General features: G+C 43.8%; 1 protein-coding gene across 1 annotated transcript; it reads left to right on the top strand.

Moving 5' to 3' along the window:
- ENO4 (enolase 4) lies at nt 1-25,677 on the top strand. Its single transcript, XM_028121773.2, has 14 exons — nt 1-165; nt 5,303-5,431; nt 6,206-6,396; nt 9,048-9,193; nt 11,112-11,281; nt 11,375-11,506; nt 13,108-13,161; nt 14,397-14,450; nt 16,534-16,701; nt 18,866-18,991; nt 20,334-20,529; nt 22,144-22,211; nt 22,744-22,861; nt 25,035-25,677. The coding sequence occupies exons 1-14, from the start codon at nt 1-3 to the stop codon at nt 25,184-25,186; spliced, it is 1,869 nt and encodes a 622-aa protein (XP_027977574.2). The 3' UTR covers nt 25,187-25,677.
- The last annotated feature ends 1,735 nt before the right edge of the window (nt 25,678-27,412 follow it).

Below are 27,412 nucleotides of genomic sequence, written 5' to 3'. Positions count from 1 at the left end.
ATGGGAGAAGAAGGCGGCGGCCGTAGCTGTGGGACCACTAGGGAGCTGCAGAGGCTGAAGCAGCAGGCGATGGAGTACTACCGGGAGAACGACGTCCCACGCAGGCTGGAAGAGCTGCTCAACTCCACCTTCTACCTCCAGCCTGCCGACGTCTACGGGCACCTGGTAGGGACCTGGCACAAACACCCTCTTCCCTCCAGCCCCTCTCCCCCCGCCCCACGCTGCGGCAACGCCATGCGCCTGCGCCATAGAGTCGCGCACGCGCGCCGCCGCCGCGGGCTCGGGATCCGTGGTCTTGCGGGGAGGCGACCCTGAAGGAAGAAGCGGTGTGGAAACTTGGGCGGGAGGAATCGAGAGAGAGAGAGAGAGAGAGTGGTGGACAGGAAGCCGCTAGAGGAAAGCGGGGTCTAGGCGCGTTCGGGGCCGAGCAGGCTCCCTCGCTACCTCTGAGCCGGTCCGCCTGGTTGCCAGTTCTTCTTAAACACCTTAATACCGCGTAGCTCAGCTTACCAACCTGCAGCGGCCTCCGTTTGACCACGGATAAGTGCCCTGGCATTTGCCTCAGCTTGGCCTCAGCCCACCCTAGGCTTCATGCCCAGCCCGCTCTCATTGCTTCCAAGTCTCACTTTCAAGCCTATGCTCTCCTTGCAGTGTGCACCCATCTCATCCTGAATCCCTGTCCCCACCCGACCAGCTGCCACCCAAACTCCAAATTCACATCAGTCTTGCCCGTTTCGCCTGAACTATTTGTCCTCGAGTGTTCCTAAATCATTTCCTGCACGTGATGAGACCCTCCCTAGGCTTGCGAGCTTCATGGAGAGCAGGGGCCTTTTCCTACCACCTGCCTAGCCCCTGTGCTCCGCACAAGATCAGGCACATACTTTAGCCTTAGGCAGTGAGCAGTTGAAACAAACAAGCGTGTTCTCATTCCCAGATCCGTTAAGTACTAGCCAACACCTTCCTTCTGGAAGGCAGTGTGGTTGGGACAGCAGAGTATGTAAATGCAGTGAAGAAGCACGGTGTGTTTACAAGGGTCAAAACCAAGCCTTCTTGAGGCAGTTGATATGGAGAATGTTCCATGAATGTTTATTTTCCTTAGTCATGGCCTATAAGTGAAAGTTGTAGGTTGGGGCGGGGTGGGGAGGGATGTGCTGAGCTCCCAGTGCTATGTGATTTATGTTATTTCACTTAATCTTTAGGACCACTGGGAGGTAAAAATTATGATTTCCGTTTTACAAATAAGGAAACTGTGGCCCAGTGAATTTAGATGATTTTCCCAAGGGACACAGTGAATGACAGTGACAAATCAAACCAGGTCTGTGTCCCTAGTACCAAGGAGATTGCATGGTACATAGTGGACACTCAAGCACTTATTTGTGGTACAAATGAATGAATGCGACTCTGACTTCCATTCTCTTTCCACTGTCTCTTACTAGATGAATTCTTTTAAGTTAACTAGTCTAACTTCTTCATTTCACAAAGACACCAAGACCTTGTCTCACAGCTACCTAGTGCAAAAGTTAAGACTAGAAACTTGGACTCGGGTCCCTCAGTGTAATGTTCTTCCCAGTCTACTAGGCGGCCAGGACTTTGGTTTGTACAGCTCTCTGGGAGCTTGGTAAGGGACAAAAACCACTGTTACATAAAATAACTGGAGTAGTAGATAAGGTGATATGTGATTGTGCTAGACTGAGGGACAGATCACTGTATGCCTGTCAAAGGAATTCAGGGGTAGGGAAGATCCCTGTAGGCTGTAACATCTGAGAAAGTTTTGGCTTGGACTTTGAAAGATGTTCAGGAATTGGACTGGCAAAAAGACAATGTCCTTTTCATTTTGTCACTGTGTGGGTTTTGGCCATCAGTATTTTCATTTAGTTTCTCCCTCTATCAAGCCCAACCTGAATCGTGCTGCCAGAGCAGGATTCCTAATCTGACCATCATTCCTTTGCTCAGAAACCTCTTGTGGCTCCTTACTATTCCCTAAAGCCTGAAGTTCCTCCCTTCCCTCCCCCTGGCTTATCATATTCCTTTGTATCTGCCCTTGACTTCTCCCCCTTGTCTGCCCAGTGAAATACTACATATTCTCCAATGTTCAGCTCAAATGCCATTTCTTCTCTGCTTCTGTTACATACTAGAGGAACTGAGGTAATGAGGAAGATCCTTGGGGGCAGTAGCAATACGATTTAGTCCCTCATCATAGAAGTTATGGTTGAAAGAGTTTGAGATTGGGAGTCAGGCAGACCTGATTCTATTCTTAGCCCTGTCACTTAGTAGCTGTAGTAGACGATTATACTGATGTTCCCCAATGAACCACACCATCAGGGGGACTGGTCTTATGTAAATCTCTCCTACACTGACTTGGGACTTGGCCCTATGACTTGCTTTGATCAAGAGCACCTCTCCAAGCATGATGCAGACAAAGGCATGGTAAGTGCTGCCATATTGAGGTTTGTAGTATTGAAACACTCCCTCCTGGGAGCCAGTCGTCATGTTGCCAGGAAGTCCAATTACCCTACTGGAGAGAGAGATCAAGGTATAGAGGCTCTGGCAGATGTAACAGCTCCAGAAAATCCTGTGAGAAAGACATGCCCAGCCAGCCCCTAGAATGTTCTAACCTTCCTGGCTGAGACACTAAGACACATGAGTTAAGTCATCCTGGATACTCTGGACCCAGTCAAGTCTCCAGATCGCGGAGTCTGAATCAGAGACCCCAGGCAAGACCAGCCAAAAGAATTACTCAGTTGAGGCCAGATTGTAGAATCATGAGTGAATAAATGGCTTCAGCCACTAAGTTTTGGAGTGGTCTGTTACTAAGCAGTGAATAATTAAAACATTGGTTATTTTACCTTGTACAATTTTTCTGGAACTCAGTTTGCTCGTCTGTGGAATGGAGATGATACGATTTACCTTACAGAGTTGTTTTGAGAATTTTATGACATAATGTATACAAAGTTCCCAGGGATGTGTCTGACACATATTAGTTTATACAAGATTTAATTTATGGAATCCTAAATATGCCAGGCACTGTAGTCTGTGATACAGCGATAAACAAGACACAGTCACTCCTTCAAGGCACATATTAGACACTTAAAAAATGTTAGTTCCTTTCTCTTCCTAACATAATATTGTACATTGTGGATACTCATTGCTAGTTATTTCAAATTCACTATAATACACAGCATGTAAGCTAGATAATATTTTTCTCTCCTGATTCTATCTAAATTCATTGAGGTACTTACTCTGTAACATATAAACCATCATCCTTAAAATATATGGATGGTTTGTGGTGCCTGGGTGGCTCAGTGGTTGAGCCTCCCACTCTTGGTTTCAGCTACGGTCATGATTTCAAGGTGCTGGGATAGAGCCCAAGTCTGGGGGCCCTGCACTCAGCGGGGAGTCGGCTTCCCCTCTCCCTCTGCCCCTCCCCCTGCCCACACACACTCTAAAAAAAATAAATAAAATCTCCATATATATGTATGGATGGCTTGAAAATTGACTTTTGCTTTAGTTGTGCGAGGGCACCACCTGTGAGCTGATGAGTAGTAGATGACCTATTATGTAGGTTGAGGTCATTGGATTTTGAACTCAAAGATCAGAGACCTGGTCTGTAACGAATGCAGATAAAGAGCCCAATACAATCTGGCGATAAAAAGGTCAAGGGTGTGCCTTCACCTTCCCTTCCTCCGCCTACTCTCCCAGTTCCTGCTCCTCTGTGTAGAAACGCCATCTTGAATCTTTTTACCCAGGCTTTTTGAGTGGGCTTTGTGCTTCAGTTTCATTCTCTTCCCTCTCTTTCTTGGATCACTTCCAAATGGCTTCTGCTTTCCCACATCAGTGAAACTGCTATTACCAATGTTCCAACAACCCTCTTTGAACATGTTCTGGGAGTGAACTGCTGGTGAGTGAAATATGGCCTCTGCAGAAGCCTTCACCATTAAACTATCAGATGCCTTGCGGGGAGGACTAAAAACGGGCCCCCAGAAGGTTTCCAGAGTTTGCATCACAGCGTTCTAGAGACCAGCTGACTTCCGTATCTTGGACAGCAGAATGGGTTAGGGCCCGCTAAAAAGTGACATGGGGTCTCTAAGAAATGTATGTGAAAACATTCCCAAATGTGTCATGTTTGATGGACAGTTTGCTTCCAGATAGGAGTTTTTTCAGAGAAACTAAGTAATAATTTTCAAACAACTATGCTCCTCCATTGGGTAGCTGGAATCATCTAATTAAATCAAAGGTGTTTGTTTCAAAGTAAATTAATATGGCTAAGACTCCAATCCTGAGTTATTTTTGTTTGTTTGTTTCTCCTCCCTTAAATTCATATGTACTACAAATTTCACTCTGAGGCACCATCACCAAAACAGAAATGGAAGACAACATGGCAGATGGAAGATTATCTGCTTCTGGAATAGCCCAAGTTAGTGTGGGCCTCATATTCCTGACTTATAAAAACAGGGAGTATAACCACATTCCTCATGCTTATTTTTCTTCCTAAAATGCTATGGATTTGAAGGTAGACTTCATGCTATGAATGCTATGGATTTGAAGGTAGACTTCTCCCTTTCCCCCATCAATTGATAGCAGTTGACATGGGTTCTGGAGTCAGCCTGCCTAGAGGTGAATCCCAGCTCAGCCAGTTATCTTGCAATCTTGGACAAACTATTTCATCTCTCTATACTCAGTTTCCTCATTTGTAGAGTGGAGCTTTTTAAAAATACTACTGATCCCATAGGGTTGTTATAAGGCATAAATAATGTGGGTAATACACTTAAAACAGTGGCCAATATAATGATATATTCTTTAAAAAAAAACTTTAAATATATGTTTTAGATGCTTTACAGTTTTATATTTTGTTAGATACTATTCTGTAAAATGGAGAAGTTTATTTGATTTCTAAAATTATATTGTGGGTTTATGTCATTTAAAACTTTTTAAAATAAATCTATAAGAATAAAAGACTTTTGTTTTCCTTTTTTATAACTTCATTCAAATGTTTCATTTGGCTTATAAATAAATTCACATTTTATAATAATAAAAAGAAAGAAATGTATTTGAGTTTCTGCTGAGAGTTCAAAAGAGAACAGATTGTTCCATATCCTGGAGACTCCACATCAGGTTAATCCAAATCTCAGCATGTGAGGGCAGGACAGTTCCCACAGAGTTGCTAGCCTAAAGCACCCCTCCCTTCCCGCATGAGGAGGACACTCAGGGAGAGGTTTAGTAGAAACTAGAGTAAATGTGAATGACCTTTTAAAGATAAATTAGTCATGGTATTGTAATTTTTGTTTTTTTGTGCATGTTGAAGGCAAACTGCTTTTCTAAACTTGCAAAGCCTCCCACCATATGCAAAGTAGTGGGGAAAAACGTATTGGATGGACTGGGGCTTCCAACCCTACAAGTGGAAATATTCTGCACCATTCAAAATTTTCCCAAGGTACGAAGCAGCTTAAATGTGTTCTTTATTGTGTCCTGCTTCCATTGCATTTATTAGCATTTATTGTCTAAAGTGTAGAAAATTAATGTTTTGAAATTCAGCATTTGTGAAATATACACATACACACAAGTTGTAGGTAGTTGTGTACATAAAGCATGAACCATAGAAGCAAGCATATTGCTTTATTAGGTTTAAGTGCAATATTGGTAAGACATGACATGCCAGCCTGAAGATGATCCAAGATGGAGAAGTAGGGCAAAAATAGTTTTAAAACTCGGACATCATTAATGTGATGAGTTCTATAAATCTATAGGTATGTTTATAGATTCATATGTTTATATATAGACTTATATAGATTTATAGATATGTGGGCTGATCTACACAAAGAAAAATTCATTTTCATAATTGTAATAATTCACTTTAATTGCTACATATTTGTTAGAAATAATTTTGCTACAGTCTCTGAGAGGCAAATAATTATGATTAAGTCTGTATCCTTTTAGCTATTTATTGGAGAGGTAGTGATAAAAATGAAGTTCAATGTAAGATTTTTTTAAGTGTATTTTAACAAGGTGATAATTTTAAATGTTCCCTGAAGTTAGGTTCCATACAGTTTCAGCAGTTATAAAAATATCTCAAAGAAAATTATATATTCTCATTTTCCCTTTGAAATTGGTGATAAAATATCATGTGCCTTAAAAGCTGGATACATTCAATTTCTTCCTTTCTGTAAGAGGGAGGGGAAAATGCAGAACACGTTTATATTATTTTTAGAACATATGTTCAGTGGTGATCTCAACGCACTTTGAAGTCCACGAGAACACTCCGCCCGAGCTGGCGGACGCGGAGCAAGCAGAAAGGTCCAATGCGGTGAGCACGGCTGTGCAGTGGGTCAATGAAACCATCACCGAGGAGCTGCGGGGCCTGGCGCCCTCCAACCAGGCTGAGGTGGACCAGGTGCTCAGGTAGATCTTGAGCTTGCAAATGAGAGTGTCCAGTACAAATAGTAGCTCTTTTCTTTTTATTTCACCCACCAATAAAACAGGTCTGTCATATCTAGAAGTTACAGTCAGGAAGTTGAGTAAGAAGCCTATGTGAAAGCAGTAAAATGCACTCTTCTGAAAACCTTGTTTTTAAAATGTTCCTGTGTGAGGCCACGTCAGGCCCCTCCGCCTCTTTTCCATGCGTAGGATTCAGTAAATGTTTCAATAGTTTCTCAGGAAAAGCATTAAGTTACGAATCCAGATGGTGTCCTTTCTGTCCCCCAACTTCATATGCCACCTTTGAGGGCTTCATACTCTTTCACGAAGTCCCCGTAGGTGATGCTTATGGTCAGTCCTCCAACCACAAACTGGTTTTCCATGCTTTGCCCACAGGTTGACTTTAATACGTGAAAACCAAGGAAGTGGTTGCTAGGGCTGTGTCGGGACTGTTCAGCGCCCAGCCAAGGAAGGGTTAGCATTACTGTTCCTTTTGTGCAAGTCCAGTGCCACAAGCCTCTTGGCCAAACAAAAGTCAACTGGATTCTCTCTTTCCCTAAGCTCCACCACTTGCTTAATTATACAGAACATCACATTTTAGTTTGCTTCAGAGTTGGATCATAACCTTTATAAAAACACTTTTTCAAATTGTTTTTGGTTTTCTGGTTTTTTTTTTCTTCTCATCTGCTGTGATCATATTCCTAATTTTATTTCCCAACGTAGTTTTTCCAGACCTTCTATTTTATTATATTCCTTTTCTCCTGGAATTTCTCTTCCTCAAACCTCCCATCTGGACTGGTTCCTCCCTAGCCTACTACAGAGATGCTTTATTGCCCTCCTACTTCCTCAATCCTCTATCTTCCTCTTTCTTGACTTGCTGGATTACATCCTTTAATTATTTTTTAAATTTTTTCTTCAAATTCAATTTAGCTAACATACACTGTATTATTAGTTTCAGGGATAGAATTTAGTGATTCCTCAGTTGCATATAACACCCAGTGCTCATCACATCCCGTGCCCTCCTTAATGCCCATCACCCAGTTACCCCATCCCTGCATCCACCTCCCCTCTGGCAACCCTAAGTTTTTTTCTAGAGGTAAGAGTCTCTTATGGTTTGCCTCCCTCTCTATTTTCATCTTATTTTATTTTTCCTTCCCTTCCTCTATGCTCCTCTGTTTTGTTTTTTTAAATTCCACATGAGTGAAATCATATGGTATTTGTCTTTGTCTGACTCACTTATTTCACTTAACATAATACCCTCCTCTAGTTCTATCCATGTTGTAGCAAATGGCAGGATTTCATTCTTTCTGATGGCTGAGCAGTATTCCATTGTATATATAAACCACATCTTCATCCATTCATCTGTCGATGGACAACTGGGCTCTTTCCATAGTTTGGCTAGTGTGGACATGGCTGCTATAAACATCAGGGTGCAGGTGTCCCTTCAAATCACTATGTTTGTATCCTTTGGATAAACACCTAGTTGTGCGATTGCTGGGTCATAGGATACTTTTATTTTTAACTTTTTGGGGAACCTCTGTATTGTTTTCCAGAGGGGCTGCTCCAGTTTGCATTCCCACCAACAGTGTAGGAGGGTTCCCCTTTGTATCCTTGCCAAGACCTGTTGTTTCCTGAGTTGTTCATTTTAGCCATTCTGACTGGTGTGAGGTGGTATTTCGTTGAGGTTTTGATTGGTATTTCCCTGATGCCGAGTGATGTTGAGCACTTTTTCATGTGTCTGTTGGCCATTTGTATGCCTTCTTGGGAGAAATGTCTGTTCATGTCTTCTGCCCATTTCTATTAGATTATTTGTTCTTTGGGTGTTGAGTTTGATAAGTTCTTTGTAGATTGTGGATACTAGTCCTTTATCTGATAAGTCATTTGCAAATATCTTCTCCCATTCCAGGTTGCCTTTTAGTCTTGTTGACTGTTTCCTTTGCTGTGCAAACGTTTTTTATCTTGTTGAAGTCCCAATAGTTCATTTTTGCCTTTGTTTCCCTTGTCTTTGGCGATGTGTCTAGCAAGAAGTTGCTGCAGCCAAGGTCAAAGAGGTTGCTGCCTGTGTTCTCTAGGATTTGGATGGATTCCTATTTCACATTTAGGTCTTTCATCCATTTTGAGTTTATTTTTGTGTGTCCCTTTTGGGACTTCTCAAAGGTTTTTTTTTTTCTTTTTTTTTTTTTCAACTATGCATTTTAAGGCTTCCTTCCCACCAAAAAAAAAAAGGGAAAATGAATTCTTGCCCATTATACTATATATTTCACTGTCTATTCCTGACTCATTTTTCTTTTGATGGTCATTTATTCAAAAAGAAAATCCAGTAGCCCTTAATCAAATTATATATTCAAAGTTTCCTTTAAATATATAAACAAATAAGCTCAAATAATTAAAAAAAAAAAAACAAGCACCTAAAATCTTTAAAGCTTTATTTCCAGGCCAAAATTAATTTCAGCTCTTGAACACAGTTTTGTAACAGCATCATTATTTTGGGACCCTGGAAAGTTAAGCTGATTTGTTTTTAAGTAGCTAAAAAAGCAGAGTTAATTGTTGAAACATATTGAATGGAAGTCAGCACTGAAACTGACCAAAATTATGAGTGATATTCACTGTAAAGCCATTATTTTCTTGCCATGAAGGACATTCTTTGAAAATAAAGTACGAGAAGACAAAGAGAGGAGAGACCTGGAAAGGGGCCTGGAAGACCCAGCAGTGCTCACCCCTTCGCCTCTACCAGCGCCACCACCTCCTCCTCCCCCAGCCAGAAAAAGGGGACAAAAGCAAGGTCAGTGGCTCCTTGCAGAACTTTTGATAACCAGCGGGTAAGGAAGAAAGGCTGAAGCTCGGACTATCTTTCCAGTTAGAGTCTTTTTGCTGCAGACCTAGGTTAGGCTCCCCCCCCGCCCCGCCCACCCCACCCCCCCCCCCCCCCCCCCCCCGCCGCCCCGGGTACCGTCCACCCTCCAGGCCACTTCCTTGCTCGACGCTGCCATGTTGGGCAGGCAGGGTTTTACTCCATCCCACCCTCCCTTTTGTTTGTAAGGAAAAACTATTGCTTACCCAGAGGTGAGCACTTACTGAGCAAAGTGCACTGAACAGTGGCAATGCTGGGGACAGGGAAAAGGAAAGTGGCGTGGGGGACCTTTAACTGCCCCCCAAAATATTCATTAGCTCATCAAAAGCCACTCCATATTATAAAGATTAACGATATCCTTTGGTATGAATAACCAACCTTTTCTCAGTCCTATTAATAACATATTAATAAAAGTTTTCTTGGGGCGCCTAGGTGGCTCCGTCTGTTAAGCATCTGCCTCCGGCTCAGGTCAGGATTTCGGGGTCCTGGGATTGGAGCTGTGCATCAGCTCCCTGCTTCTCCCTCTGCCCCTCGCCCCTGCTCCTGCTCTCTCTCTCTCTCTCTCTCTCGCTCACTTTCTCTCTCTCAAATAAAATCTTTAAAAAAAAAAAGTTTTCATTGGAAGATTTTGCTCTTTTAAAGCAAATAATCAAAGTTATCGTGGCCCTTTGTTCCATGCTTTCCAACATATTGTGAACTTCAGCCCCTCTAGTATGTTAATTCTGGAGCTGCTGCTAGTATTGTAAATAGAGTTTTATGTCTTTCCAACAGGCTTCTTGAGGGCATGAATCATGTCTCATTCAATTTAGCGCCACCAGTGCCCAGCATGATGCCGAAGCACAAAGTAAACACCCAATAAATGTGGGTTCCCTTGAATAAGAAAGCACCAGAACCAGGAAGGGGATCAAAGAGACCATGGAGACATGGTTTCTTATTTCCTAGATTCAGATGCTGAGGCCCAGAAAGGGAAGGAGAGTCTCCCAAGGCAAAAGAATCGTGTAAGACCAATCTCCATGAACGGGGGGATAGCCACTGCTGAGTTACAGCTAGAGATCTGCAGAAGGTATCCGTTTGGCGGTGGCTGCTGCCTAACAGACCTTGGAGCGTAAGAGAAGGGACGAAGGAGGAGGGGACAGTTTACGACGTGTGATGGGGTTCCGTGCCTATTCCACTTGGCTTACCTGCCTGACGCAGGCCAGCAGCTGGGGGAGGGGCACTAGCCATTGACAATGGATGGCGTGGCACCTGAGCAGGCTGGGTGGCTGGGAACAAATGAGTGTGAAAGGTGGGTGAGGCTGAGGGTGGATGGCCGGATCTGGAAGCCATTTCTAATACAACGATGCATCTGTTTGGGGCTGGCCAGCAAGGTTACTAGTCAGACACACACGCATGAAGAGACGTGTTCAACAGAAAGCTGGGTACACAGGCGCTATGGTGGGTGTAGAAAACAAAGGACTTGGAATTCAGACTCCAGATCCTCTTCATTCACTTTCTGTTGGATATCGGGCAAGTCTTTTGATCCCTCTAAGCCCTAGTTTACTTCTATGTGAATGTGGGATAACAGTACCTGCCCTATATGATTGTCTAAGGAGTTAATATTGAATGTCTGAAAAGTTCTTGGAGTGGCAAAATCCATGGCTACAAATGATTTGAACATTTGGGAGTCGTAAGCGAGGTCACACAGAAACTTCTTCGGGGGTTGAGGTGGAGAACATGTTCTCCCCAGCCTCAGTTTCCCCCCTTTCTTTACTCTGGGCCTTCACATCTGTAAGCAAAGCATCAAAAAATATAGTTTTATCACAGTCAAACGTCCTCGAAAGGAATCTTTTATCCCTGTTTTTCCCTCCAGGGAGAAATGATACTTTTACAGAGAAACCCACTGTGCCTCCAGAATCCGATGAACCTGTACTGAATGGCAGCATGGCCATAGGGGCCGTGTCACTTGCCGTGGCCAAAACCAGTGCCATCCTGGACAATAACCCCCTCTACTTAAATATTGCATTACTGAAGCACCGTCAGGTCAGTATCCATTGCATTCCATTACAAGGATCCGTGAGTATCTCAACACCAATGAACTGTGTTTCTTGTTTGTCTTGCTTTTCCCTCTTCCAGGAACAGCCCACAAAGCTAACTGTACCTTTGCCCATGGTGTCTCTGGTCAGCTGCGGGAAGTCATCACCTGGGAAGCTGAATTTAATGAAAGAAGTGATTTGTATACCCCATCCTGGATTAACAGCTAAACAAGTACCTTCTATTATCTCACACCACTTTTTCTTTTCTTTTTTTTTAAGATTTTATTTATTTATTTAGAGAGAGAGCAGGAGCAGGGGGATGGGGAGAGGGAAAGAGAGAATCTCAAGCAGACTCCCGGCTGAGCATGGAGCCCAACGTGGGGCTCGATCCTAGGACCCTGAGATCACGACCTGAGCCGAAATCAAAAGTCAGACACCCAACCGACTGAGGCACCCGGGTGCCCCTCACACTATTTTTTCTAAAAAATAAAAAAGTTAATAATAATAATAATATTCCATCATCGAAGAGTCTTTAGTGTAGGTCCCCAAGGCTATGACACCAAGGGAGGGAGAATTAAACATAAAATGAAAAAAAATATTTTAGGAAATCAGAGAAGCAGGAAAAAAGCAAGACCTCAAATACAAGGGGCACATTTAAGCCACCTTCGATCTCTGGTTCCCTTCAGTACTGACTCGTGCCGGTGACTCACCAAGGGGCCCTGGGTGACTTGGCAGGCTTGATAGTGCTGGAAAGCTGTTATCTGGGGGAGTCGAGGCATCTTTATTTACTGGCCAAGACACTGTGGTGGCAGCAAGAGGAAGCTGGCTCTTTCCTAAAAGCCAGTTCTGTTCAGGAAGAGCTCCAGGACCAACCAGACTGCCTGGCACGGAAGAGAGGTTCAGCGCATGCTTCTAGAATGAAGGAATCCTAAGTTGCCTCTTTATACTTAGGGTGTGCTAGTGTGTATATTGTTCTTCACTGGCCTGAATGAGCCCATATGCCTCTTTAAATCTTCATGAAATATTCTACCAATTAGGCGTTAGGAAGAACTTATGTTCATGTTCTGTAGTGGATGTTTTCAGAAAAAAGTACAGGAAGTTCCATCCCCTCTGGTAATACATTGAGTGATATTTTTAACCTAAGCTAGAGAGAATCATTTTTTTTTCTTAAATCTCAAGATAATTTCTTCATGATAGGAATTCTTTTTTAAAGAAAATAACCATTCCCTCACGATGTACTGATTGTGGAACACTAGCAATTCATAGCCGGCTCACCATCTGTCAGATCATGTTCAGACCCTAGCACCGGCATCTTTCCTGCAGTTACTTTCTGTTGTGCTATTCGGGTACCAGAGTAGTTGGCATGCCATCCTTTATTTGTCTCCATATGCAGATCCCACAATCATCAGAATATACTTTCCTGTTTTTTTTAAGTGACAGCAGCTTTATACTGATTCAAACACTGTCATGCAGAATCCCTTGGTGACCGATGACATGTATTGCAAAAGGGTTGGTCAAGAGACTATGAAAGACAGTGAAGCTGACTTGATCCAACCAACTGAACCAGTCAGTCCTGAACAGTGAAGAAAGGATACTGAGAAGAGCCTCGTTCATATACAACCAAATAAAAATTGAGGGCTGAAGATTAACATTTAATCTTCTGATTTTGTAGACCACATCTAATCTACTAACCAGAATACCTTATCAGGGACCCTATAAATATTCAGTTAGAAATAGCCAGTGTGTGCTGTAAGTTTTTATATTTAAAGTTTCTAGACTACACTTGTGGAAGATCATCGTTATTTTACTAGATCACGGTTATTTTACTTACAGGGCGTGGAGATGCTTCTGGAAATTCAGAAACAAATTAACAGAACAATTGAAACGGTATGTAAAGGGAATCTATGGTATCTAATTGCTGATACTGACACCTCCTAGTATACAAATTATACTTCATTATGAAACTAACTCAATATTGTTGTTATTGATATGTAAAATGTATTCATTTGCCTTAGGTTTTTCATATGAGCTAAGCATATACGTTCCTTCATTGGCCATGGATCCAGTTTCTGATGGCACTTAACAATCTCATCAGCTGGCTCTATGCTAAGATCATCCCTTAGGATTTGCAAAGAAAGGATTCGGTCCCTAGGATGTGCGAGGCAGTTTAGTGTAATAGTTAAGGCACAGGCTCTGGTGTCTACTTAGAATCCCGGTCGGGCAAACGGGAGCCTTTGGCCAGGCAGCCCTCGATGGGGGAAGCCACAGCAGCAGGACGATGACAGTATGAGTCCCTGGTTGTGCCCGTGTTTGTCTTGTTCACCACTATATGTCTCCTGCCTTGCACATTGATTTGCTTCCCAAGCGTGATATTTTTACCAGGGGATAGAAAGTTCAGCTGACTCCACAGTGCAAAAAAGCAGGAGAACTGTATTTGCAGGTAGTCAAGTGTGAGCCCTGCTGATTCTTGACAAACATGCCCCAGTTTACAGAGCCAGGAAATGCTGGGTATTAAAATGCATCCTTTAAAGGCTGAATCTTTGCTCCAGAATGCTGTCAACACCCCACATTGTGGGTACTGAAAATGACCAATCATCTTTGGAAAGTATCTTTGCTTTTCATCTCAAATGACATTACACATACCAGATTCATCAGATTTAATGACCTTTGGTTGTTTTCAGAAGTCAAATCCACCCTGCGGAGAAAGTGTTTGTACCTTAACAATATTTAAAACAATATTCAAAACAGTCTAAAGGCAGATCCCACAGTGGTGTTGCTCCCTAAGGGCAAGGAGGGAATGTCATAGGAGTGAAAAATACTTTATTTATATGAGTAGAAATGCATTTATATGAATGGAGGCAGAATATAAGGATGAACTAAAGGGAACACGTACCTGAGTATGAGAAACAGTTTGGAGTTTTTCAAAATCGGGAGGGGCTGGTATGGTCCCTACGTGTTGGGGCGGGGGGGTTGGGGGGCGGTGTGTGGTGTGTGTGCGATTCACAGTGTGACTGGTCAGGCCCCAGAGCAGTGGACAGGCCCCAGGACCTGAAGCTCTGCTCGCTGCTGCAGGCATGTCTGAAAATGGCAAGTGATTTCTCTCTCTCTTTTCTGTCCTGCAGCCCCCTCCAAAAACAGAGACCAAAAAAGGGCATAATGGAAGCAAGAGAGGTCAAGTAAGTTTATGTATTTCTTGACCACACTTCAATATGACACAATTCATTTATGTACTCCCTGCCCCTGTTCCAACCCCAGTCACGGTGCTCCAGGAGCAGGGCTAATGCACTCGGAAACTACGCAGTGATGCTCCTCCAGGAACACTAAACCCGATGACCCCAGAGCTGGAATGTCATTCTGCGCCACCCCCCCCCTCCCCCGGCCACAGGTTGCTGGGCCAGCAGTTGTCTCTCCAACGGACAGCTCAGAGGGTGTGCAGAAGCATTTATGAATCCACTATAATAGATTATAGTTGAAACTTGATAGGTGAAGTGTTGGGGAAGGTGAATCTCTGCTAACCAGCTGAAAGTCATATTGATTTTAATCTTACCCCTACCAAGTAAGAGAGAAACAAAAGGCACAAAGTGATAGCCATTTCTTTCTTCGGGTCCTGAAAAGGCACCCAAGCACCATTTCAGATGAACCATTCCTGGAGCTCAGATTTGGTCGGTAGCCTCAGACAAACAGTTATTGTCCAAATTGGCCAGGGTGGCTTCAAGAGCCTTAGGAAACCACCTCTACCTGATCAGACAACAGCTTTGGTGACTGTGGGTGCTCAGGCAGATACACCTCTTAGATGCCTGAACTTTCAACAATATAGTTGGAATAACCAGTAAGAATCGTGGAGACAATGCAAGTGGCGACGGGGCTAGTAGAGATGAAAAGTTAAACTCCTCCTCAACACTGGGAGAGAGAAACGTGTGAAAAAATACACCAGAAAGTTAAGTACCTGACGGTTGTATCTGTTGGGATGAGCACAGGCTCTAAAGTTAGACCCTGCAAGAGAGTCAGGGCACGATGACCGAGCAACCAAGTGTCAGCGACGTCTGCCTCATTCCAGCAGGTTGTCCTGTGTGTTCTGAGAAACTCAGACCAGGATCAGCCCTTCCCATGATCAGCTTTCCTACTTTTTTTTTTTTTTTTTCCTGTTAGAAACAGGTTAAATGGTAGATTCTAGGGAGGCAGCCACTACCAGTTAAGAGGCATGAACTCTGGAGCTAAACTTCCTGGATTAAAATCTGTTCCAAGTTACTTACCGCTCTGTAAAGTGGGATAATAATAGTACCTGCTTCAGGGGGTTGATGTAAGGAGTAAATGTATTTATGGAAAGCGTTTAGAACAGTAACTGGCATTTAATAAGCTCTAAATAAGTGATGCTTTTATAGTTTAGAAGACTCTCACAAAACTCAATTGATACACAGCAGTTTCCCCACCTATTCCTTTGCCAAATAAAGGGTTCCTGTCTCTGACATTAAGAATGTCAGATGGTTCTTATAATTAACTAGTGTGATCAGCAGAGAAATGGGATATTTCTACCTAGGTTCGTGTTTGCCCTCAAGTTTGGCGTGCATGCACACACACACCCTTCAGAATCACTGATACTGCTTCAAATGTGTTATAATTCATAGTGGTAACTTATGAGGAGGGCACGTCAGGGCTGACCTTGCACCAGAAACACGTGGCTGCCTTTCCCTGGGCTGCTCTGGGTGCCAAACCTTCTTCCGCTGAAATCTATCCGCAGTGCTGCATTGTTTTAGCAGAGATCTTCTACCCTTATTCAAATAAAACCTTTCCTGAAGGAGGGTTCCCTGTTCACACTTAGATTCTTCAAAAGGAAAATAGAACACAGGAAAGAGCAGGTTTGGAAGTGGATGGAGGAGGACAGAGGTAAGGACAGGCCGGACAGACATTTACAAGGACAGCCTGGAGTTCCGCCCACTTCGGGGTTGCGGCTCAGGGCAGCCTGTGTACAGTGACACAGCTGACCAAGACATTATACAGCACACCAGAGAGACAAGAGTGTTCCCAGGTCAAGCCTGAAACCGTGGAGGTAGGAAAATTACTCCAGACACTTTGGGCAATCATATGCCCAAAGGTCATGCAGAGATGAGGGACACCTGGACATAAGGGTAAGGCAGACTCAGAGGACCACATGTTTAGAGCGCTGTGTCGGGTTATCAGCAGTGCCTAGTTTATAACCAGGAAGCTCCAAGACCTTCACTGCTCTATATTTATATGCATCATTTGCTTTCGGTCTTATAGCAGCCCATCATTGGCAAGATGTCCCATCTTGGCTGTTTGACCATTAATTACGACACCATAGAGCAGCCGCTGATCCTAATACAAGGCATCTGTGCGAACCTGGGGCTGGACATGGGCACAAACCTGCACCTAGCCATCAACTGTGCTGCACATGAGCTGATGGATTATGTAAGTTTCTGCTCCAGGACACTTACTTTTTTGTTCGGTCCTATCATTTTTAAATTAGAACTTGAAAGAAACATGTATCTGAATATTTTCCAAACAGATCCTATTGCTTTTATTAATATTGTGTGAGGGTTCCACATATAAATGGAGTCGAGAAAGCCCGGTTAGCTAATGACCAGAAAATAACATAACCATGTAAATTTTAAAAATTAACAGAAAATGTCAAAATAATTACATACAGAAATTCTGTAACAAAAATTGCTAAAATGGGTTGCTTACATTGCAACTGTGAGAGCGATTGAAAAATAACAAACTGGTATGTTCCGCTGAGTTCACTCATTTGGTTGGTAGATGCTGAATTTGTCAAGCATGGAAAATGGATCCGTTGTAACTGGAACTTGGTAAGCCCTTCTGGCCAAGTAAGTGGTTCTGAGTTTCTGCTGTGACTCACTTTTTAAATATAAAAATATTTCCAAGTTGTTGACATTTGTGGAGAATATATTTTTATCCAGTTAAGCCCATCCACAGTGTTAACCACAGCCTGGGTTAGGAGGACAGAGCTTTAGCGATTAAACTTCACCCAGAGACGACACCACGTGGGGGCAATTACTTAAAAAAGAATGGAAAACGGGTTCATTTCTTAAAAGCTGCAGTCCTCACCTCCTTAGGATAACAGAGCGGCAGTTAACCTTTCAACCTGGGAAGCTGGCATATTCGCAAAACTGATAAAAGTTGTCTGTCTTCTACACATACTTCCCTTTTTCGAATACACAAATGCGGAGCCTGTGTTGTATACAATGCCCAGCGTGTTGACAGACATTGTGGTGACTTGGTAATCAATGTCAAATTCAGGGGACATGGCCAAAGACAACTCCGCTTTAATTTGCAATTCTTTTAACTTCAAAGGAAAACTTGAACAGCATATAAGAACCCTAAGTTTCAGCTGACTTCTAAGCCCTTTTAACTTTTCTAAAGATACTACACGCATGAAGGCATGTTTAATGTAATTTCCTATTCTCCACATAATGATTGGTTCCTAGACATACTATTACGAAAAATAATTGCATGTTTTCATCAGCAACGTATACCAAGAACTATGAATATACTGACTGCTAGTGCTGGCTGGAATGGGTATTTTTTGCTTATATTCAGTGAAATGTATTAGCTTGATATCAGATAATTCTTACAATGTTAATTCAACGTCATTAGCATTTCTTTACTGACAAGATAGGATTTTCAAGGTTTTGCAGTAAAGAAACAAAGTTCTGGCTGCTTTTTAATCTGAGAAAAGTATAAAATCCTTTCAAGTATGGATTTCTTTGGAACCTGCTCAATTCCAATGGGATCCATTCCATTGGTAGCCATAGCAGGAAGGCGTTAGCAAACCAGTCGTTCTGTTCCCTCCTGCCTCCTTCCCGGTACCTGAATAACCCAGGGGCCATCCCCCGACACAGACTTGGAAATCCGTGCTAGGTTTTGCAGAGACGACACTCGATCCTTTAGCCCCGTTTACTTCCATTCTTGATGACGGGGGTGCTTTCCAGACTTCAAATGAATGGAGTTGAACTAGAACTCCTTCGGAACCACATGGGTGCTGGTAGAGCATGCACACTACCTGAGAAGGAGATGCCTTCACATGGGTCACCGGGCAGTTCAGAGTGGCTGTTCGTATCTCCAAAGCTTCGCCCTACTTTCAAATTTTAGGATATTCGCCGTACAGGAGACCAGCTGTTTGTTTACTGTGAGCGGAATGGTAGTGGGTTCTGGTGAGTGGGAAGCTAGGCACTGCTGTCCTGCTTTATAAATTCATGTTACTGCCCGAGGACCCCAGCAGCCAGGTAGCTGGCCCGTCGCAAGCCTAAGTAAGAAATTAGTGCCCCGCTACTGTGTACCTGGTCTTTTGCGTAGAAGGCTTCATCTGAAGTCCGTGGGAGGAGCTCCATGGGGCATGAAGAGGAATGGTGACTTCATTTCCCCAGGCTAATATTTAACAGATATTTAAACAAAAGTACACAGATGTCTCATAGGAATACGGCCCAAAAAGAACATGTACAATCTTTCGTAGGCAATGAATAAACACGAATGGGAATCCAGCCTTTCGCCTTTGAGGAATTCCTCATTTATCTTTATTTTGTTATTGTTGTATTGTTTGTATTCCGCTTGCCAGAGTAGAGGGAAGTATGAAGTGATGCTGGGAATACACAAAAACGCAGCGGAGATGGTTGACCTGTACATGGATCTGATCGACAGGTTCCCTTCAATTATCGCCTTAATCGATCCTTTCAGGAAGGAGGTAACGGGATTCACCTTGAATTTTATAACAGCACAGAGCAAAATCTCATTCTTTTGGCTTGGTCGCTCGAAACACTGCCATCTGGGCTGGGGCGGAGGGGCTTTTCTTCAGCATAGGTGAGGGCGGCACGCAGTAAGCAAACACAGAGCCCAAGCACGACGGCCTGGGAGTGTGCCTGTGTGCAGAATGAACAAGCTCTTCCCGGGCACTGGGGCGGGGCGGGGGGGGGGGGGGGCGGCCCCCGTGTTTTCACGAGCAGCCCGGGGACAGCCAGCCAGCCACTTGCCAGTGGGCCCGTCCCACACCTGTGCTAATACGACCAGAAACTTGACCTCGGCTAGGCCCCGTGTGCCCAACCTCCACCCACTTACCACATATGCAGGAAAGTTGCAAAGCCGGATTTTTAAAAAAGGTTCCAGATGGTGAGGTTCTTCCATCTCTTGGAGCTACAGCATCCCATGCTGTAGTTGTTCGCATGCCGCAGCAGGCCATCGCTCTCCCTAACGCACGGAGACTCCAAAACTTAAATTCTTGGCAGTACGGCGTGGAGAGAACCACTAGATACACTGAACAGACCCGCCCTCTCGGAGACCAGGCCCGGATTCGAGGGTGGGGCCCGAGAAGAGAGCTGCCGTGCTCGGGGTCCCAGCGCTTCGCTGCGCCGCGGCCCCGCCACCGCTGCGCCCCGGCCCCGCGCCCGCAGAGCCGCCGCCGAGCTCCTTATCCTGTCGGCCTCCGTCTTCCAGGCCTTGTCCCCGGGCTCTGGCCTCAGCTGGTTTTCCTTTGGCAAGATGGCCCGTGTTTGGGCTAGGCTCTAGTGGGATAGGTCCGAATCTGGTACAGAGGCGTGGGAGACTTCGTAGATCATCAGTTAAAAAACACTGAGTATTTCATTTCATGGGATGGTCTCACCAGGAAAAACGAGAGTGCTGAGAAGGAGAGCCCAGAGCCCTCCCAGGCTCATTTCCTTCTGTTGTCTGTTCACCAGAAAGAACAGTAGAATCTTCTGGCCCGCCAGTTGTTAGTGGTGTTATGGATAATTCAGTGGGTAGGAATAGCTTGGGTTCAAAGGACTTCCGAATCAATGTGGAGCATTTACTGTGTGTTAAACATTTTATCCATCAGATCTTTAAGCTCAAATTTAATCATTTGAAGTTTCTGTTGAATGAAGCTAGTTAATTCGTGTGGCTGTGGTTCAGGCATCATTCAGCCGCAGAAACAACAGAAAACTGTTTTGTGGATCTCAGAAAGGTGTTTAACTCCGAGGAGGAGCTGTAGGTTTCCTGTTGTTTTGTGACATGCTTAATCCATTGTAACGATCGGCTCTTAAATATTTACCCAGGACTCTGAACAGTGGGACAGCATCTGCAATGCTCTTGGTTCCAGGTGTTACATCATTGCAGGAGCTGCATCCAAAAGCATTTCGAAACTTCTAGAGGGTGGTGACATCAGCACCCCCAAATCCAGCGGGCTGATCATCAAACATACCAACCAAACTACGATGTCTGACTTGGTGGAAATAACCAATCTTCTTGACAGTGAGTAGAAGTATAGGTCTACAAGACTCATAAGGAACTTAGCTTGGTTACACAAGGAGCCAAAAAGATGCAGTTTGTCAGTTAATAAAAAGCATGGTGTGAATCTTGGAAGAAAAGCAGATTTCCAGCCGTTTGTGAGAGCTCTACTACTGGGAGACAATTTGCAGCTATAGCTCACCGATCGACTTCCCAGTGGTCCCAACAGCAGTCCCAGTCCGGGAGCGCCCCCCTCAGGGGGAGCTGCCTCACAGGTGTGGCTGAGGACAGTGCCCTATCAGCTTCACACCACAGGACAGCGACCCCACTCTCCCACCCTGAGCTTTTAAAAATTCCTCACAAGTTTCAAACTCTTTGCCAGTGTGAGGTCTGTGAACATGCTTTGCCCTGTACCATTTACTCAGCTAACTACTCCTGATCCTTCACGTCTTTCCTTAAAGGAAACCTTTTCAGATATATGTGACTTTCCTGGCTTCCCCCACCCCTACCTGCTTGCTCTGAAAAGCCCTCATAGCTCCCTGTACTTTCTCTTTGTAGTACTGGCCACAATTACATGTACGAATATTTAATGTCTGGTGCCCCCCCCCACTGGACTATAAAGTCCGAGTTCACAGGAGTCTTTTTCAGTGCCTGAAACGTGAGTAGGTCTCAGGAACTAGGCAGAAGGCTTGTCTAAGACCTGGAGCAGGGCTCAGAGCCAGGCTGGCGGCCAGGGGCCTGAGCTGGTGCCAGAGAATGTCATGGAGTGTGCCTGTGTCCCTTGTGCTGCAGACGGCCCAGGTGAGGGCCCAGGGAGGGCGTTCCTGTAGGTGATAGATGGGAGGCCCCAGCCCTGGCCTTTCCTCCAGGGGCCACCACTCAGCAGGCATGCTGTCACTCACCTTGGATTGCTACTATAGCCCCTGCCTCAAAAACACCAAACACCGTCTCTGGAGAAAGAACCTTGGGGCTGGCATTCTTTGTAGACGTGGCAAACTTCAAGGGGTTCTGAGCTCCTCAAATTTGGATTAAGGACCATCAACACTGCTCTTCTAATAAGTTAACATTCAGAACGACAGATTCTTTTGAATCTAATTCTACATGATGAATTGCGAAATCCAATAAGGCTTATCAGCTCCCCAAATGATGCCCTTGCACCTCTCATAGGTGCACACTTTTCTACAGTGAATATGGACAAGATGGAGTCATGTCTTACAGCTGTGGTCCTAGAAACAGGTCAATCTAATCTGAGCATTTTCCCCCTTTAGTGGTCCTAAAGGTCTTACAATTTCTGGTATCTTAAATTTGATGAAATTTGGCATTCGTGTAGTATTTAGCATCTGAGCTACTGGAAAGAGATAAACAGATAAAACCAGGGTAGTAAAAATACAAATGTTTAGGTCAGAATTCTCTGGTGGTCAAATCATTGACTCTTCACAGGAAAGTTATAAATCTTGGCAAGTTTTAAATTTTGGTTCCAGAGGCTCATATGTGTGTGTGTGTGTATTTGTATTTATATGCACATAAACACACACACATATATACGTGTGTGTGTGTGTGTGTGTGTATACATACATATGCCCTTATGCTCACTGTTTCTATGCCATCTAAATCTGAAAAGAATTCCTCTGCTCACAGGTAAGAAGCACATCGCCGTCTTTGGAAGTACAGAAGGAGAGTCGTCTGATGACAGCCTAGTCGATTTGGTAAGTACTGAAAGCTGGTCAATTGCAGAATTGCCAAAACACTGCTTTTATCATGAATTGGTATTTCAGAGAAATGCAGTCTTTGGTGGAGAAAGTCATGTAACCTTTTATGAAATAGACTTGCTTCCTCCCAGACAGCTACCTTTTGCAAAGAGCTAATCTTTGAACTTTTAAAAAGAAGAAAAATTGAAGTCCTGGGAAAATGATGAGCACACTTAAACGGCTGGGGTGTGCACTTGCAATCTTACCGCCTAAAATGAAGCAAGAAAGGCCAGACCATTCTCAGATAAAATCAGCATGCTCACATGACTAGTAAAGCATCTGATATGTAGTCATGCTGTTTACCTTTTGCCACTCTCAGTTTGCAAGCAGGCCACCTTACCTACATAAAGATAGAATACTAAGTTGTAAGAGAAAAACCAAAACAGCACAGTGCCAGTGCCCTTTCTCCCTAAAGAACTGTTTGTATTTTAGCAAAATGTTGAGTTCTTGTTTAATATCAATTTTGTCCCCCCACTCCTACCCCCCGAAGGCAATCGGACTTGGTGTCCAGTTTATCAAGTTGGGAGGTCTTTCTCGTGGCGAGCGGGTGACTAAGTACAACCGCCTTTTTACTATAGAGGAAGAACTTGTCCAGAATGGAACACTGGGTACGTGCTGCTTCCTTGTTTTGTTTTCACTTAGCCATGAATAAGAGAACAAAGATTGGAAGAAGGGGAATAGGAGACCCTCGGCAGGAGGGCAGGGGAATCCAAAGACCATAACTAAGTGCTGACAAAACTAGGCTGGCATTTGCCGCAATGTGCATTGTTTTCTTAATGGATTATCTATTTACCTGGATGTTTCAAACTCTCGCCCTTCTTCTTGATGAATAAGCTGCATGGTGCTTTTCAATAGAATTAATTGATTGGAATCTCCAAGCCTACCTTTTGTTATGGTCCAAATTATAGCTAAGGTCTCTCTGACAGCCCCTGAAAAGCTAAAGGCAGATGTTATCCTGACGATTCTTGAAAACAACTCCTTGTACTTAAGCAGACGGCATGTTAAGTTTAACGTCATAATAAGGCTGTGGTCTCAAGAGAAACGAACCAATCATTTAGGAAGTCAAACCTCTGCAAATTTGCATGCATAGAAGGCAACTTGTGTACTGGGTAATTGGAGAAAAATACCCCAAAGATGCATTTTTACCCTTCACAGTACTGTGATGGCCAAAGGCAGGTGCATAGCACACAGAGATATTTAAAGAGACCAAGTTATTGTCTTTGTAATTCTAAAAATAGTTTGCATTTTAGGATAAACAAATCACTACGCTGGGAAAAAAGTGTTTAAGTAGTGTTGGCAAAGTATGAAATTTTCTTGGATGCTATACATGAAATCTATTAAATGATAAACGTATTAGGGCCTGTAGTGTAGGGCAAACCCGTTCTTGCATATGACAGCAAGGAAGTAGTCCTGTGTTGGGCCTCAGGATATACATTGAAAAAATAAAGAAGCCAATAGAAATTGTAATTAGGAATTTGTCATGTTTAACGTATGTTATGACCTTGAAACACACCCTAAGCTTCATAGAAAATAAAAATATAATTGAGAGATCCTTCAGGAGCAATCAATAGTTAGTTTGTGTTGTTTAGTGTGTGACACAGGGCTTGTTTTTTCAAATAGGTAAAATCATATTGTTCCTACGTATTACCTGGTGGTTTTTTGTTTTTTTTTTTATGTCATCCTGACTTGTGAAAGCCTTAAATTCCTAAATGGCCCATCACATTTCCAGCCAGACTTCACCACAAGAGAAACAGCTGCTTCCACGCATGAGAAAGGACAGTGACCCGCAGGCCCAGACCCTCCCTCGGGGCCAGGGCCAAGCCTTGGGCATTCTGGACTAGATTAACAGATTACAGGCATGCCTCATTTTATTGCACTTTGCTTTACTACTCAGACACTGCATTTTTTACAGAATGAAGGTTTGTGACAACCCTGCGTCGAGCAAATTGCTGGGCACCATTTTTCCAACGCATTTGCTCATTCCACGTCTCTGTGTCTTGTTTTATTCATTCTTGCAAAAAATGATGATCAGTGGTTCGCTGAGAGCTCAGATGATGGTTAGCATTTTTTAGCAATAAAGTATTTTTATTTAAGGTAGGCACATTGGTTTTTTTAGACATAATGCTATTTACAGCACACTTCACAGACTACAGCATAGTGTGAACATAACTTTTATATACATTGGGAAACCAAAAAATTCTCAAGACTCACTTTACTGCAGTGGTCCAGAACCACACCGATGGGATCTCGGAGGTGTGCCTGTGATGAGAATTTCTCTGTCATTGGCCTGTGGTCAATACACCCTACTGACAGTGGTCGATAAATGGGAAGGGGACCAAGAACTGGAAAGACAGATCTCCCCACTGAGAGAAGTAGGAAATCCTGTAAAAGCTCAGCTATTAACTGAGCACTGTCACTGCCCACATGGACCCGACTGGAACTGAGTCTGCAGTCGTCTGCGTGGGAATGCTTAGTTGGCGATGGTTTGTACTCACGTAGTGGACTGGCCGCTCCTCTTCCGCTAAGCCTCTGCCCAAAGTCCACTGCACACCAAATGTTCCAGAAGGGCACCATGCAGACTGAGCAAAACAAGTGTACTGTACAGTTAACGTCTGAACAAAGTCAGGCCCAGTTTTAAATGGTCCCGGGACCTTTTCTAATGGTGAGGGGACGCCTCTGGGCAGTTCTGAAGATAGTCTCCTTTACATCACAGAACAAAAAACATCAAACTTCGCACCACTGGATTTTACACTAAACTTTATTGTTGTTGTTGTTGAGTAGGTTTCAATGGAGAACACACTTTTCCCTTGAATGACGAAGCTGAAAAGGGGACCAAGGCACCCGAGGCTGTGGCCACCGTGGCTGGTGAGCTGCCCGAGCTCCTGGAGCCCGTCTTCCCCACAGAAGTGATGGAGTCATCGGCCAAAGCATGAGCGTCTTCTGGACAGACCGGCTTTCGGCCACACCACTAACAGGAGACCCGCAGAACCCGTGTGTGTCCTCACGTTGGCTTTGCCCGACAACATCCCTAACCAATGTACTCTTTTTATTCTTGTGATTTCACTGTTTGGTAACATCGATATGTCGTATTTCTGCCCGAAATTACACCTGTGACCTGGGTCTTCCAGACATCCCATTTCCATGGGGATTTCGTTTGTGTACCAGCTCTCCTGTCCACTTGGGGGGCCACGACCTAGTAAAAGAGTCCAGTACCTCTGCTGCTGAGCGCACACTCGGCGCAGCTGAGTACTGGTGCCCGAAAGCACAGGCACATTTTTGTGGCCAGCCTCATACAGGAAGAAGTGTGAGAACTTCAGTTTTTTTAACAGCCAAACAGCTTCTTACTTCCTTACCCTTAATTCCCTTTTCCCTGATTCCCTCCTCTTTCTAAATTTTCATCTTTATTATATTACTTACATGCTTATGGGTGTCCTAAGATCCTTTTTGGAAAAAGAAGGTAGTATAAATGAATAAACCCATCAGTAAATGGATACATATTCTTAAGGTAATTAACTGCTCAATTATTTATGCAACAGCATCTAACAGGGGACTAAAAACGATCTATCATACAGGCTGACGAAGTGCCTCTCTTGTTAAGCCAGTATCAGGGTTATAGAAGAAAAGTACCAGAAATAAATTTATTCGAACACATACCTATAGATATAATAATGTCCTACCGCTTTATATATTTTAGCTTCTCTGTTTAAAAGTTACCATTTGCTTTCCTCCAGAATTATAAAAATTGTTATATACTGACCTGTAGGAGAGTTGCCTAAGTTGAGATTCCTGATATATTCTGTAAGTTTTTACTAAGTACACTGAGAACTTTTCCTTTTGAAGAGTACCCAGAGGGAAACTTAATGGCCTCATGGTAAAGCCAGGGCCTTATGCTCATAGCAGTGATTTGAAATTGGCTCAGGGGCACATTCTCTCACAGCCCAGGGCAGGAGGACTGGTTGGTATCTAAGTTGCGAGAACTGTGTCTCAGTTTGTGGTTGCTACTGCCTGTCCTGGTGCTTAGCAACATGTAATGGGGTATGAGAAACAGGAAGGATAATTCATTTGTTTTTGTTTTTGTTTTTAAGAGAGAGAAAGGGAAAGAGAGTGTGGGGGGAGGGACAGAAGAAGAGGGAGAGAGAGAATCTCAAGCAGATATGGGGCTCGATCTCACAACCCTGAGATCATGACCTGAGCCAAAATCAAGAGTCAGGTGCTTAACCGACTGAGCCACCCAGGCGCCCCTGGAAAATCCATTTTAAAGGCAGGAGGGACATGACTGGGTGTTCCCGTAGCCTTTGCACACGTCCACACACACACGGAACAGGGGAGATCATTGGAGAGTCTGCCCTGGAACCATAACATGAATTATAATTAAATGAATGGAACCAGAGCAAAAATATACAAACTAAGTCAGTAACAAAATTAATATTAACCAAAGAGGTCATTTATTATCTCAACCAGGTCAGGGCTTTCATTTCAACACAGGGCACAGCCCATCCACCTTTTCCTCACTCGAGGACTGGGGTCACCAACGGAGAGGGAACATTCTAATTTCTCAAAGTGATGAACACAGTTTCTACTTCTATCTTCTCTCTCTCTCTCCATACATGTATGTTAATACGTCATCGGTATAAAACATGTAACATACACTACATAGAAATTATTATCTATAAAAGAAGTAAAAGAGACTACTCATACCCCATGTACATCAATGACGGTAGGACTGGGGAATGTTAGTGCCAGGAAGAAACTTCCAAACCAATCGAATCTGTTACATAAAGGCTGTCTGATGATCCTTCTAAGGTTAGTGATGACGACGGACAGCTGTCCCCTCTCCACAGAGTACTGCCAAATAAGCTGACGTTGTTCCATGATGAAAGCAATTCAACACACACAGAAAAATCATCCAGGATTCTGTAATATGGACTAGCCTTCACCTAACCTACAACCTTACGGTGGTCTGGAAAGATAACGAACCACCATTTGTACCTACACTATTCCATTTCCAACACATCATGTGTTAACAAAGAAGGTGAGGAAAGAGGAGTTGCTGGTGAGTGACCAGAGCCACGCCACCCTTCCTTTTCACTCATTTACAATTTTTTTGTGCAAATAGCTAAGAATGTACCCTGCAGATACGAGCCCTAGTCTTCCTGTGT

Source organism: Eumetopias jubatus, unplaced genomic scaffold, assembly GCF_037043125.1.
Source record: "Eumetopias jubatus isolate StellerSeaLion01/CBP00866 unplaced genomic scaffold, mEumJub1_p1.0 scaffold_17, whole genome shotgun sequence".
In the NCBI taxonomy this organism is placed as follows: domain Eukaryota; kingdom Metazoa; phylum Chordata; class Mammalia; order Carnivora; family Otariidae; genus Eumetopias; species Eumetopias jubatus.
The sequence above is the reverse complement of the archived record's forward strand: the minus strand, read 5'-3'. Positions and strand labels throughout refer to the sequence as shown.

Excerpts from the sequence above, each read along its gene's own strand:
- ENO4 (XM_028121773.2), top strand. The coding sequence starts at position 1 with ATGGGAGAAGAAGGCGGCGGCCGTAGCTGTGGGACCACTAGGGAGCTG. Across the intron at positions 11,507-13,107 it reads CTGGATTAACAGCTAAACAA|GGCGTGGAGATGCTTCTGGA; the intron begins GTACCTTCTATT and ends TTTTACTTACAG. Across the intron at positions 16,702-18,865 it reads CACATGAGCTGATGGATTAT|AGTAGAGGGAAGTATGAAGT; the intron begins GTAAGTTTCTGC and ends TCCGCTTGCCAG.